The 13763-nt window shown below is 40.4% G+C and overlaps 4 protein-coding genes and 1 non-coding gene across 13 annotated transcripts; 2 read left to right on the forward strand and 3 right to left on the reverse strand.

Annotated features, from left to right (window-relative positions):
* Window positions 1-1843: 1843 nt before the first annotated feature.
* LOC106432735 (elongator complex protein 5-like) lies at window positions 1844-3867 on the reverse strand. Of its 4 annotated transcripts, none has more exons than XM_013873576.3 (9): window positions 3607-3867; window positions 3436-3528; window positions 3206-3354; window positions 3087-3133; window positions 2948-3017; window positions 2632-2858; window positions 2448-2543; window positions 2286-2361; window positions 1844-2191 (listed from the first exon to the last, which is right to left on the reverse strand). In XM_013873576.3, exons 1-9 carry the CDS (start codon window positions 3771-3773, stop codon window positions 1992-1994), a joined length of 1125 nt encoding a protein of 374 aa, XP_013729030.1. In that variant the 5' UTR covers window positions 3774-3867; the 3' UTR covers window positions 1844-1991. The 4 variants fall into 4 exon arrangements, with proteins under 4 accessions (XP_013729030.1, XP_013729031.1, XP_048618528.1 ...); XM_013873577.3 differs by having other exon boundaries at window positions 3613-3866; XM_048762571.1 differs by having other exon boundaries at window positions 2948-3133; window positions 3613-3867.
* Window positions 3868-4098: 231 nt separating this feature from the next.
* Window positions 4099-5483, forward strand: LOC106432753 (60S ribosomal protein L6, mitochondrial). The gene is made up of 2 exons (XM_013873596.3): window positions 4099-4197; window positions 4941-5483. The coding sequence occupies exon 2, from the start codon at window positions 5005-5007 to the stop codon at window positions 5311-5313; it is 309 nt and encodes a 102-aa protein (XP_013729050.1). The 5' UTR covers window positions 4099-4197; window positions 4941-5004; the 3' UTR covers window positions 5314-5483.
* Window positions 5449-7148, reverse strand: LOC106432752 (ADP-ribosylation factor-like protein 2). 6 transcript variants are annotated; one of them, XM_013873589.3, is made up of 6 exons: window positions 6963-7148; window positions 6794-6861; window positions 6596-6706; window positions 6344-6506; window positions 6154-6234; window positions 5449-5787 (listed from the first exon to the last, which is right to left on the reverse strand). In XM_013873589.3, the coding sequence occupies exons 2-6, from the start codon at window positions 6856-6858 to the stop codon at window positions 5650-5652; spliced, it is 558 nt and encodes a 185-aa protein (XP_013729043.1). In that variant the 5' UTR covers window positions 6859-6861; window positions 6963-7148; the 3' UTR covers window positions 5449-5649. The 6 variants fall into 6 exon arrangements, with proteins under 6 accessions (XP_013729043.1, XP_013729048.1, XP_013729046.1 ...); XM_013873594.3 differs by having other exon boundaries at window positions 6970-7066; XM_013873592.3 differs by having other exon boundaries at window positions 6794-6887; window positions 6970-7049.
* Window positions 7149-11455: 4307 nt separating this feature from the next.
* On the reverse strand, window positions 11456-11562 carry LOC125590911. The gene has a single exon (XR_007326912.1). It is a non-coding gene; the product is annotated as a small nucleolar RNA R71 (small nucleolar RNA).
* Window positions 11563-12175: 613 nt separating this feature from the next.
* Window positions 12176-13489, forward strand: LOC125590368. The gene has a single exon (XM_048763921.1). It carries the CDS (start codon window positions 12176-12178, stop codon window positions 13487-13489), a length of 1314 nt encoding a protein of 437 aa, XP_048619878.1.
* The last annotated feature ends 274 nt before the right edge of the window (window positions 13490-13763 follow it).

Consider the following 13763-nt stretch of genomic DNA (forward strand, 5'->3'; position numbering starts at 1 on the left):
GTCTTCCCTTTCTTTAAGCCTGAGGACAAGCTTGGTTTTAAAGGGGGAAGTATTGATAAGTATAGGAAGGCTTATGTGAGGAAGGGAAAACGTGGAGGAGTTAGAGAAGTGGAGGAACAGTTATATTCAAATTTGGAGGGAGATTTCGAGAAGAGCAACTTGGAGGATGACGTGGAGGAGTTGTCGCAAGTGGAGAAGGGAGTAAAGACTCTAGCGTAGTCAGTCTTTACCTGAAGGATCACTAAAATAAATCATATAAATACATTTAGAAGTTGTTGTATTTTCTTCATGCTTGATTTGGTTTGTATTTTGTTGACGATATGAGTCACGGAACGATCGTCATGAGATCGTAGACATTCTGTAATCAAGTACTTCCATATTCATAATACAAAGAGTGATTCGAGAGTTAGTTACAAGAGTTAGATCTATAATAAATCTATCAACAGACACAGGAGAGCCTGATCAAAAACAACAACACAGCCAGCTAGCTATGTTCTTAAGGTCTCTAAGTTGCAAAGTACTTAGTATAATCTTGTGATGCCAACTCTTGAGATAAGTATCTAGTTTTTAGTATATATCAATATATCACAGATGTTTTTTAGTAGAATGATGTATCATACACTATACATGTGTAACACATTATTGGACCATGAAATACACATTTCAAGACACAAGCTGAGCATGTGAAATCAGATAATACGACAACTAGATTCAAGTTGAGCTTCTTAGTCAGATCTTTACATAACAGCAACAAAAGGAACCAGATAAGATCTTCCTGCCGTACCAATGAATCTCTTTACCTTAACTAGTATAGGCTTATTGTAAACGAAATTAACACATCTTTCAAGAGATGATGGTTCTTATCAGTCCTATCTCAAATCAAATGCTTGTCTCTAAACTCCACTGACCTTTGAGGAGAAAAGCCACAGAAAGATCAGACAACAAGTTCTTTCAAAAAAAAAAAAAAAAGAAAGACAGCCAAGTCAAAAAGAGCATGAAACTAATCGAACGTGAGATACTGATTTGAGATCGGACTGATAAGAACCACCAAATCAAAGTATATTGAGATATGAGAAAGCAAGTTTTTTCAAAAAAAAAAAGAGAAAGACAGCCAAGTTAAACACATCAGACCAGACAGCTTCATATTTCATATGGTTACACGAGTGAAAAAGACCACATGCATATTATCACTGATAAGAAACCATGTGCAATCAACAAACTTCCTATATTTAAACAAAATAAATAAAAGAAAAAACGTGTTTTAAACATAGAGGATGAAAACTGTAAACTGTAACTGATATTATATCTTTACTTTACTACAGATCTAAAGAGTAATACTATTTGTTTTCTCAATCTCTCACGTTTGATAAGTTTCATGCTCTTTTTTATTACTCCAAGAAGCTTGAAGACGATGCTGATGAAGCTTGGTGAGTCAAGAACGACTGATAATTGCATTGTCATGATCAAAGCTTATGATCTTAACGCTGATGGAGTTTTAAGATTTGATGAGTTCGCTCATATGCTGATGCTTTAAGGAACCAGCCCATCCACTGTTGTTGTTGTGACTTTATTTGTGTAAATATATATATATGGCTTTACAAGCAATAAACATGTCTATTATTCGACGTACATGAATCATATTCCATTGTGTTTCTCACCACAAAAACTACATGTCAAAGCATCTTTCTTGGCACCTTTAAAAATTGTGAACTCAAAACAAATTTATAAAATACGATTCATTTTCCAAACTGAATTATTAAACCCTTACCATTGCAACTGAAGTTATTTGATTTAGTACAAGATGATTTCTATCTAAACTAAATTTGTGTTGATAATGCAACAATAACACAATGAAAAAAATCCTTCAAGTGTTACAAATCTGCTATCTAGTATACAAAGTTGGATAAATCTAAACAATTAAGATCCCAGCGATTATAATCCAAAGTAACTTACAAAAACCAAAACACACTCTCTGGTTCTTACAAGAGCAATTAAATGTCCAAATCATCATCAGGGTCCTCATCAGAATCTGGATGCTCATCGTCTGAATCTCTGAAATATATAATCTCTCCACCCTTACCAGATGAAACCACATCGGCCTGCAACTCTCCTGAAGACAATGGCGTTGCCTCGGTCTTGCCATCCGCAAGAGTTCTCCGCCCATCATAGATCTCTGTCGATTTTCCATGATCTGTAGAACATAATCACATCAAAAATGTTTTTATCCACAAGATGTCAGACATTAATGAGCTTAAAATTATCTTGGCTGTGATGAACGAACTCACCTTGGTGCTCAAAGGGAAGGACAACTTTTTCTTTCTCAACACGTTCTTTCTCAGACAACTGTAGATTGAAATGAACCTGAACCAAAAGGACCACTAACCTGAGACCACACAGCTTAACAGCAAAGAGATAAGAAGAAACTAAGAAAGAACAAGATAACTTGCCTTAGGTATAAGGCTTTTGGTGGCTGCAATAACAGATTCAGCGGAGGAAATGGGTGAAAGGTTTATGCCCGTTTGATCAACATGATACTCTTCAGACTGTAAGGCAAAGCGTTACAAGGGTTGTTAACTCAAATATGATACTCTAATATAGGGTATAGAGAATGGAGCAAGAGAGAACACTCACCATTACTCTGACACGTCCCTTTCTAAGCTTAAACCGGACATGGAACCGTCCTTTACCGAAATCCTGATGAGCCAAGAAGAGGTTTTCCAAAGCATTCCTTTTCCCATCGGGAGATGGACAAAAAGGTTCTAAGTTGGCTTTCATGGTGGATATATATTCAAGCGCATTGGTGACCTTCTCTTGGTGAAGGTCAGTGTTCAACGACCAAAACAAACTGGAAACTTGTGCTACACCAAACAAAATTCAACTGAAGAAGGAATAAAAGCTAACAAAATGGTGAGTGCTCAGGTTCAGGTAGCAAAGAATGTAAATATACCGTGGCTTCGAAGATCTGTTAAAAGACCAGAAACTAATGGCATGGATGAATGTCTTAGCAGCTCATTCACCTGATTCAACCAAAAATATATATCATCGTTAATCTCATATCTAAAACTCCAAAGAGAGGATTTGCTTACCGAATCAATGGCAACAGAGAAACGTGTCTTCCCATCTCCAACCATCTCTACAGCAAAAAGGAATCAACTTTAACCTCAAATCATCCTCTAAATTGAAAAACATGATGCAAAAAAGTTACCTCTCCCTGCATCAATGACTGAAGAGAAAAGTCTCTTCAAGTCACTAACACACTTATTTAACTTAACTAAACTTGGACCTTCAGTAACACCAGTGGAAGGTTGATCAATCCAGCCTAGTGGATCGGTGTAACAATCCAGAACACGAATCCTTCAGAAACCAAAAACCAAAAACCAAAAACCAATGATTAGACAGCCTTAAACAATTATCAACAGATAGTATCAAACTCACCATTTAGAGGATGAAGAGACAACGATTCCTCTTTGCTTCAAGAACTGCAAATAGAAGGAAGGGCTCCGAGAGAATGTGACCAGCACGAGGCCTCTGCATAGCAACGAAGATTTTATGAAAACACGATAGTGAAGGAAAAAGAGATTGAATTTTAGTGTTTCGAGGATGTACTCCGACTTGGATTTTCCAGCCAGGATTGATGAAGATAGATTCGCGAGGAGATAGCAGGAGACGTCGAGGGCGAAAGGTGAAACTACAGTTTCCTCTATGGTGAGAGCTGGCGCGAGCTCGCCTTCTTCGCCTCCGTCTCTTAGCTTTCTGAAAATCGAATCCGCCATTGCTGAGAGGCTCTCCTCCGGTCAAAGAAAAGCTTGGAACCTCAAAAGGTGATGAGAAGGGAGCAAGAATACAACTTAAAAGGCTTTTTGGGCTTTATGACTTAGCCCAAATGGGCTTCATAAGTATTCGATGTGAAGCAAACAGCGTGTCGTTCTTAACGGCTAAAAAATGTTTTATCTGCCTCGCAAAGAAACAAAATCACAAAGGGGAGCGGCGAGGAAGCAAGCAGTCTTTTAGGCTTTATAAAATAGCCAAATGGGCTTCTTAAGCACTCAATGTCAAACAAAACAGCGTGTCGTTTCTTCACGCCTAAAAAAACATCTTCCATTTTATCTGCTTCTCAATAAAGAGGGAGTTGGGGAGTGATCTTTATCCGCCGGCGAACCGTCGCAATACCCTCTTTTCTTTTCGCCGGAAATCAAGGTACATATTGTTCTTCTATAGGGATCCCTCGCTATTTTCTTCTCCTCTTGTCTAGTGCAATGAACCATTTGCAAATCTTTTGTGCTTCTTTCTCATTTTGATTTCGATATCGATTAGATTGGGGGAGAAGTAGATGTGTTCTTTTGAATGGGATTAGTGGGTTTGATTTGCATTTGTTCTCTTATAGTAATATTGCACGGAAAGTGTTCGACGTATTTACTTGTTAACTCATCGCTTGTTTCCACGTCTCCTGGATGGTTTGTGATAAATATATATATGAACCAAATAATACTTTCTTTTGAGCATGTTTAGTGCCAAGGGTACTGTTCCTTGTGTGGATCTCTCCCCTTTTTCTCCTCTTGCTACTGCATTGAACTAGTTGCAAATGAGGAGAACTAACTGTGTTCATGTGAAAAAAAAAAAAAAAAAAAAAAAAAAAAAAAAAAAAAATTGGGTTAATTGGATTGTTTTGCATTTTTTACTCTTGTCGTAATAATATTGCACGGAAAGTGTTAGACGTATTTCCTGGTTAGCTCATCACTTGTTTCCACGTCTCTTGAATGATTTGTGAATGAAATAATACTTCCTTCGACATGTTTAGACAACTTCGATTCTTTGTGTGATTGAGGGCTAGAGAGACGGAAGTTGCTGCCTTTCTTTGTCTATGAGAGTTGATCTAAGCACCCTTTTGTTTTCTAATTGTAAAACCCTTTTTTCTTAAAAAAAAACACTTGGCGATTCAGACAAGTTAAGATAGACAGGTACTTCTTGTGGCAAGCTCTCATCTGTAGGCAAAAAAACGGGAAGATGGAGGCAAAATTCTTTAGGTTCTTGAAGATTGTTGGAGTTGGATACAAAGCCAGAGCTGAGGAAGCAGGGCGTTTCTTATACCTTAAGCTGGGTTACAGTCACGAAGTCGAACTCGCGGTTCCTCCTGCTGTTCGTGTCTTCTGTTTCAAGAACAATGTGGTTTGCTGCACTGGAATCGACAAGGACAGGGTGCACCAGTTTGCTGCCACAGTCAGGAGTTGCAAACCTCCTGAAGTTTACAAGGGAAAAGGCATCATGTATGTCGACGAAGTTGTTAAGAAGAAGGTTGGAAAGAAGTCGAAATGATCTTTCCTTCTTTTTCTATGCTTATTACCATTCTCCTTTACGGAGAATTTTGGTGATAGATTTGGAATTTGCTTATCAGTAATAAGTTGTACTTGGATGTATGAAACATCATTTTTGTTGTTAAGTCACTTTGAATCAAACAAGATTAGAAGATTTTGTCTTCAAACGTATATGTATGTTTGTAGAATCATTTGGTACAATTAAAACCGAAAGAAAAGCTAATATGGGGAGATATGAAGTCTCTTGAGTAGAATCAAGACAGTGGTAATAAATAGACAGGTTCTATATGTGGTGTGTCTGGAAAAGTGAATCTTCGGTACTTGAGGAGCACAAAAATTAATCAAGCATGTAAATTCTGGAGGCAATGTCTTGAACCAACCAATCGAATCCTTCCAACAATCCTTCACCTGTGTATGCGCTGCAACCCACGATTTTCCAGTGCCTGCTCTTATCCATGGACTCTAAGTTTAGCACCTGCACAAGCAAGAAGATGAAACTCTGTTTAGCACAAAGTACAACACAAACATATCTCACTTCACCCACTAATCCTCACTGAAACTAAGTAAAGTACCTCCTTAGATTCAAGGCTCATATGACTGAGATTGATTTTTTCATTTATTCTTTGGTTTTTTACACAAATCAAAATTAGAAGTAAAAAAGTTTTTTGTCTGAATAAATTTTACATTCATTCGAAAAAAGAAACAAAGATTAACCCTTTCACACATATCTCATTTAACCGACTAAGCCTCACTGAAATCTAGATAGATAGAACCTTTCAAGACAAAGAGATAAAACACAATAACAATTACTATATACACATAAGAGTTTCAAAACACTTACTTTGCCAATCTCTTCAGGTGTAAGAGCACCTTGAATATCCTGCTTATTTGCTAGTATCAGCAAAGATGACCCAGCAAGCCTCTGCCCATTAAAACCACCAAGATCAGTATCCAACACTCATTCCACCATTTGTAAATAGATCATCATCATCACAAATAGCAACCAAGCATCACATTGCAAAGTCTCATACCTCTTCCTTCAAGAGATTGTCAAGCTCCATCTTGCAATCATCAAGCCTCCTAAGATCAGAGCTATCCACAACCCAAACCAACCCATCAGTCTGCTCAAAGTAGTTCCTCCAGTAAGATCTTATAGTCTTTTGCCCTCCCACATCCCATATATTCAGCGTATACCTACAAGCACATTGCCCATAACATGTTTGATGATCTATTCCTCGACCAAAAACATGAAAACTACAAGCAGTTGTGAAAAAGGAGTTGACTTTTGGTAAATAATGGTTTTGATGTTGAAGCCAAGAGTTGGACTGATCACGCTTGTGTCTTCTCCGTTCATTTTCAGAACAATCGTCGTCTTCCCAGAGTTATCGAGTCCACTACAAACACAATACCAAATCATCAAGTTAGAGAAATGTGTATATATAGATCAGAGGAGAGTTTACAAGATTGTTACTGTGACATACACCATGAGAATACGCATCTCCTTCTCCTTCTTCTTGATTTTCCGAATGATGCTTAACAGTCCCATTTTCTGTTAACTCGAATCACACAACAGAGCTTGAAAGATTATTAAAATCAGAATGAGACTCGAACACTACCCACGTGAATGTATGATTCCATTAACATTCTTACTTCTTACCAGGCACGCCGACGCTATCGTCGACGTTCTCTTCCACCGGGGACCACCGACGGAGATTGGCAAGTGCAGACGGACAAGAAAATTTGCAATGAAACTGTATGGGCCTTCTTCTTATAAAATTAGGCCCATTAATAATAAGAATAGGCCTTATTCTATAGTGAGTAGGTCCATTAACGACAAATGGCTGAAAGATTACTGGTTCCATTCCTCAAAACACATGTGGAGTAAAAAGTGGACGGTAAGTTATCTAGAAAGTCAACCGGTCAAACTCCATGATTAAAAAAAAACGTATTTAAACAAAAAAGGAAAAGATAGCCGAACCCAATCGGATCTTGAACCTTTTGAGGGATGTTCTGTTTATCTTTTGCTTTGTTTTGTTGTTGTTGGCTATTTGGCTGTCATTCTCTTTGTTTTTCCTTTATTTTTGTTGCTTGAATGTTGGATAAGGTATTATACAGGACGGATAAAAAAATCGTGTTGGTGAACATATTTGATAATTTGGTTGAGGAATGCGTGGATGCAATTTTTGATTTTCTGAAAAATATTTTATGTGAGGATAATTTTGCATATGGTTCATACTATGAAATTTAGAAACTGGTAGTTGGTGTTTAGTTTACCGTATCAAGTGATCAATGTATGCATCGATAATTTTTTTTTTTACAGGGGAGCATATGAGGCCAGATGAGATGTAAATTTTATCAACAACCTCGTATCTAGAGACAAGCATAAGAGTTCCAATTCCATATAAATGGATGTGCTATTTTTCTTTGAAAGAAAGGTTTAAAAGACTATATTAGCAGAACACACAACATGACCAATGACATGACATGCGGAGCACTCATCAGATTATGAGATTACACATCCTTCAGATGCAGAAGTTCGGAAGAATTTCCAATCAAAATAACCAAAATGTGTGTATGAGAGAAGAAATGTCTACTGTGGACTGTATTGTTGGGTTCAACCCATATGAAAAGCATAAAAGTCAATATTTATTGCGGCCAGTAATTGTGACAACTTACAATATATTGCCATATTTGTATATGCAAGATAAGTTTTTGTTGTTCTCCATTTTTGTTCATGTGTTAGAGCATCTTAAGAGATCACTTGATGTGTTTTTGCAACCATTGGTATATAAGTTCGAATTACTACAGAAGCACGTTTTTCTTACATATGAAGTTTCGTGCAAAGAAACTTTTCAGATGCAAACAGTACTTATGTAGACAATTGATATATTGTGTTTTTGGCACATTATATGTATGTCTTACTAATAGTTTTCAAGGTTTTATCAAGATTTTTTAGTCTCTTTCGAGTCATAACAGGTCTAGAGTTGCATTTGATGGGAAATGGACCAGCTAGAGGAAACGAAGAGAGAAAAGTATGATTTGGAGTCTTTCGCGCGGAACAGCCAAACGGAGCAGCCTGAGTGCCTGCTCCAGCTACAGAGATAAAAAAAAAAAAGGAAGTTTCCAAATATTTCGGAATTTGCCCTAGATTTCCTATTTCTTTCCTCTAACCGCCTGTGGCTCCTATATATATAGTTTCCTATTTATTATTTTAGACATACCTTAGTTTTTACGCAAGAAAAGACCTGAGAGAGAGCGTTGATTTTAGCGATTGCTACTTGTAAGGGAGAAGGCCTCATCTATCTCATAGAAAAGATTATCCTGAACCATCTGATTTCTTTGATCTATTATATGTAGTATTATTCAGAAATCATGCTTCTCTGTTCTTGTGTCATGTCTGAGTAGTCTCCGAGTTAGTTTAGGGTTCTAGGGTTTTGGATTCGTGAGCTGTCCGGTCACGACGGAATCAATGCCTGAAAGTTCCCGGAAAACAAACTCTCGATCGATCCTTGAAAACTAGACATTCTCAGAAAATGGTTAATCAAGTAAAAGACAGTTTTCACGGATGCTAACCGAGGAATGTCGAGAAGAGGATCAGTCTGGATGAGGTCTCGATCGTAAGCGAGGACCGTCTCAACCGAGGTCACCTCGCCCCTGGGCGAGGATGACCCGCACCGAGGTCACCTCGCCCATGGGCGAGGACGACCCGCGCCAAGGTCACCTCGCCCATGGGAGAGGACGACCCGCGCCGAGGACACCTCGCCCATGGGAGAGGACGGCCCGCGCCGAGGTCACCTCGCCCATGGGCGAGGACGACCTGCGCCGAGGTCACCTCGCCCATGGGCGAGGACGACCCGCGCCGAGGTCACCTCGTCCATGGGCGAGGACGACCCGCACCGAGGTCACCTCACCCATGGGCGAGGACCGACCTCTCGTCCCGAAACCGTGCATCCTCGTCTAAGTTCCCGTAACACAATCCTCGGGCCCTTGGACACAATACCCATGTCTCGTCTCGCTTAGGATTATCAAAGAAAGACTTCGGGAAAAGTTATAAAAACTTGGTCAGCAAAATGGATTCCTACCTGCCGTATAAAACGGCTATGGTTAGCTTGAACACCAGTTGCCTTAACTATACGGGGAATTGGAATCCTTTCGGAAAAACCAACGGCTGTTTCTTAGGAAAAACCGTAAAAACGTCTAAGTCCCAAAACGGCCCAAAAGGGGTATGAACCGCGGCTAAACGACCCACTTACGATTTTAGAACAGGATTGAGCCTAAGGCTGATATGACGGTCTATTTTTTATTCGTAGGAAAAGATAAATGTCAAGTTTCCGAAGATAATCATGAAGGGTGACAAAAAATGGAAAAGCCCGTCTCGCGACGAATCCGGCCCAGGAAAAAGTGCAAACCGACCTAGAGAGAGTATATAAGGAGGGCTTAAGGCGAGGAGCAAGGGAGAGCTTTCTCAGAGAAAACTTAATTCTTAGAGCAATTAAGGCATTTTTTCCGTTTTTACTATCGAGCTGCGACTCGACTAGGTTAGAACTTAGGTGGCTAGACTAGCGAACGTACCGACAGCTCTGGTGGCCTAGGATCTTACCTGTTGTTCACGCTCAAACGAGAATTCGAAACTAAGACCTCTTTGTTCTCTTTTCGCTCTTTTACGATTTATTACTTTCGACTCTTTCATATTGATTGTGTTGTGCGTGGCCCAGCAGATAACCAGGACCTTCAGGGAAGGCTAGGTTAACTTGGGTTTCCTCCGATTAACAAATCTCGACGGTGTGAATTCCGGTTCCCACATGAGCTACACATAAATAAGTCATCTTGAGATTGTCTACATTCATATCTGTTTTTGTTGCTTGCATTGAACCGATCACTCAGTGCATGAATTAGGGTTAATCGATTTAGCTAGCCGTTAATTGATAACTTGACACGATTTGAATGAGCCTTGCATCCCTAGTCAGCGAGAGTTGATATTAGGGTGCATTGTGAACATATCGGACTTGATCTCTAAGGCTTGCCATCGTATCTTGATCCAAACGAGAGTTTAGGCATCAAGACCGATTTGCAAAGGAATCAACACCACGAGAGTGGGTTGATTCAATCAGAGTGATCCGAGTTTAGACTTGTTATAAATTGGACTTGAATAATTGCTTGGTTTGCGATTTCATAACCTGAAGAAGAAATCCTAGACTAGCGCCTTTAAATCAATGCAAAACAACCTAATCATGTTACTTGCTCTTTATGTTATTTACTTCTTTAAAAACCCTCACTTCGTTTTAGCTAAATTTTGATCCCAATAAGATAAAGTGTGAACTGGTCCTCTGGAATTGAATCTAAAGATATTACAACTACACTGTTAACTTGACAATAGACAAATATCTAATTTTAGTGTATCAAGTTTTGGCGCCGTTGCCGGGGACCAGATTTTTACCTTTATTTTTCGGTTATTTACTTAGTCTAAAACTTCTGACTTGGTTAATCCTTTTTGCAGTTAATGACCCATGTGCATGACCAGTAGACATACTCGGAGCAATACACAAGGGGACTTAATTTCGCTTACAAATCAGGAACTCGCAAGCTTAGAAAGAACCAACCGTCAACAAAAATCAATCACTGCAACAATGGCCGACTTCGGCACTCCAGAACAAATGGCCGCGTCTATGCAACAGATGCAACAGCAGATGCAACAGATGCAACAGCAGATGCAACAGATGCAAGAGTTACAACAAACAATCGCAGCGCAGCAACTAGCTGCACAGCGGGAACCACCTGTCCCAATTGGTGAGAGAAACCTACCGCGTAACATCCCTGCTACGCGCTCTGCTATCGCTCCAGCACCATGTCAAAGGGAAGACTTTGAGATAAAACCCGGCATGATCAATCTTGTCCAGAGAAAGATGTTTCATGGAATGTCAGCTGAGATACCATTGGAACACATTGAAGCTTTTGAAGAAATATGCAGTTTCACTCGTGCAAACGGCGTCCCACCCGACTACATCAAATGCATGTTGTTCCCATTCTCTCTAGCGGACAAAGCTTCACGATGGCTTAAGTCATTACCTACAGGTTCCCTAACTTCTTGGGAACAGGTTAGAGCAGCTTTCTTGGGACACTTCTACACGAAAGCCAAAACAGCTGCCCTAAGGAACAAGATCTCCTCCTTCAAGCAACTCGCTAATGAACCTTTCAACGAAGCTTGGGAACGGTTCAATGATACCCTCAGAGAATGTCTTCATCACGGGTTCGACGATGACCATGTTCTAGGAATCTTCTACGATGGTGTGGAATGGGAGTTCCGCAATGCTCTAAAAGCAGCGAGCAAAGGAGATTTCATGACTCAAACCACAAAAGGAGCTCACGCGCTAATAGAGAACATGGCAGCTAGTTCGTCCAACAAAAACGAGGATACTGACCATTCCAAGAAGGTGAACAGCATGGACACTAGGAAGATTGATGACCTCGCCGCTAAGGTCGAGCTGCTGCTCAAGAACAATCAGAATCAGATCTATGTCATGGAAGAAACCAATCTGGAACCAGGTACTACAGATGCTGCAGCAGAAACCGAAACATCGGAAGAAGATCAGCAAGAGGTCAGTTACGTTAACCATCCAAACCCTAATGTGAGGAACAACCCGCATCTGTTCTCATACAAGACTAATCCAGACAATCCCAACGACAAATCTCTGGGAAATTAGTTCCAAAACACTGGATATCAGAAGCCATACTTCCAGAATCAGAATCATAATGGGAAGATGTTCATCCTCAGCCAGGCTCAGAATCAATCTTAGAACCGGCAGAGTTATCCACAGGCTGCTCCTGCAACCGCGAGCGGTCCGCCTGATGAGCTAAAGGGAATGATGCATCAACTTCTGCAAGGTCAACAGATTCAAGGAAAAGCACTGAATCAGGTTACAACCAAGATAAACACTCGGATGGACAACATGTTCACAGAATTGAATTCCAAATACGATGTTGTAGCAAGCCACATAAGGCAGATGGACGTTCAGATTGCTCAAACTGCTGAAACAACAAAAAGGCAACAGGGAACACTCCCAGGGAAAACAGACAAGAATCCCAAGGACTATAACGCAGTCGAGCTGAGAAGTGGAAGACATCTATCAGATCCAGTCCCCAAGAAGCTCACTGCTCAAGAGAAGGGAAAACAGAAAGAGGGAGAACAACCTCCGCTTGAGGATGTCCACGAAGACCATGAACCGGAACAGCCAACAGCCGCAGAACCAATAGCTCCCACGACGCAAGATCAATATGTACCTACTCGCGTCTACATTCCAAAAGTTCCCTACCCAGTCCCTGCTAAGAAATCACGCAAGGATTGCGAAGAGATGAAGTGCAAAAAGATGCTTGAAAAGTTGAATGTCAAATTCTCTCTCATGGACGCTATTCAAATGATTCCTTCAATGCGCAGTCTTGTGAAAGGGCTGATCTCCGGGAAGACTTCTGCAGACAGCGACATCATGATGGTCTCGAAAGAATGCAGTGCAGTCCTTCAAAACAGAACAATCAGGAAATTGGAAGATCCTGGAAAATTTGTCCTATCTGATCAGATTGGAAAGACAGTCTTCGCTTGTTCTTTATGCGATCTGGGTTCCAGTGTGAATCTCATGCCCTACTCAGTTGCAAAACGCATGGGACTAACCAACTTCAAGCCAACCAGGATTTCTTTGGTAGTCGCAGACAGATCAGTCAAGTTGTCAGTAGGTGTTCTTGAAGATCTACAAGTTCAAATTGGTGACACCATTGTTCCGGCAGACTTCGTGGTTCTAGAGCTCGAAGATGAACCAAAAGACCCTCTCATTCTGGGCCGACCTTTCCTGTGCACAGCTGGTGCAATCATTGATGTCCGCAACTGGAGGATTGATCTCCAACTAGGAGATATTGTGATGAAGTTCGAGATGGATGAGCTTCTCAAACGACCTATGCTAGATGGTCAGAACTTCACGGTTAGCGACGAGAATGCCGCTTTGACCCCTCAACAAGGGATGATCGAAGAAATCCTCGCAGATGATCCTTTGGAAGTAGCCCTGATACGAGTAAAGTCTGAGCAGAACACGTGCAACGTTGATGCTGACGGATACAAAAAGATGCTAAACTTGTGCGAAATCATCGAGAAGACGGTCGCTTTTCTAAGTCTGGGGGAAACGAGCAATTAGATTTCACCAGAAGGAGCAACTGCTCCTAAAAAACCAACCAGCCAGCTCGGTGATTCATGGAGCGAACTCAAAGCTCCAAAGATCGAATTAAAGTCCTTTCCAGCAGGACTCAGGTATGCGTTTCTTGGACCTAATTCAACATACCCTGTCATCGTGAAATCTGAGCTTAATAATGTGGAAACTGCTAAACTATTGTGTTAGTTGAGAAAATACCACAAGGCAATAGGATATTCGTTAGCTGATATTCCCGGTATTTCACTTGATTTATGCATGC

Source organism: Brassica napus, chromosome C7 (genome assembly GCF_020379485.1).
Source record: "Brassica napus cultivar Da-Ae chromosome C7, Da-Ae, whole genome shotgun sequence".
In the NCBI taxonomy this organism is placed as follows: Eukaryota; Viridiplantae; Streptophyta; class Magnoliopsida; order Brassicales; family Brassicaceae; genus Brassica; species Brassica napus.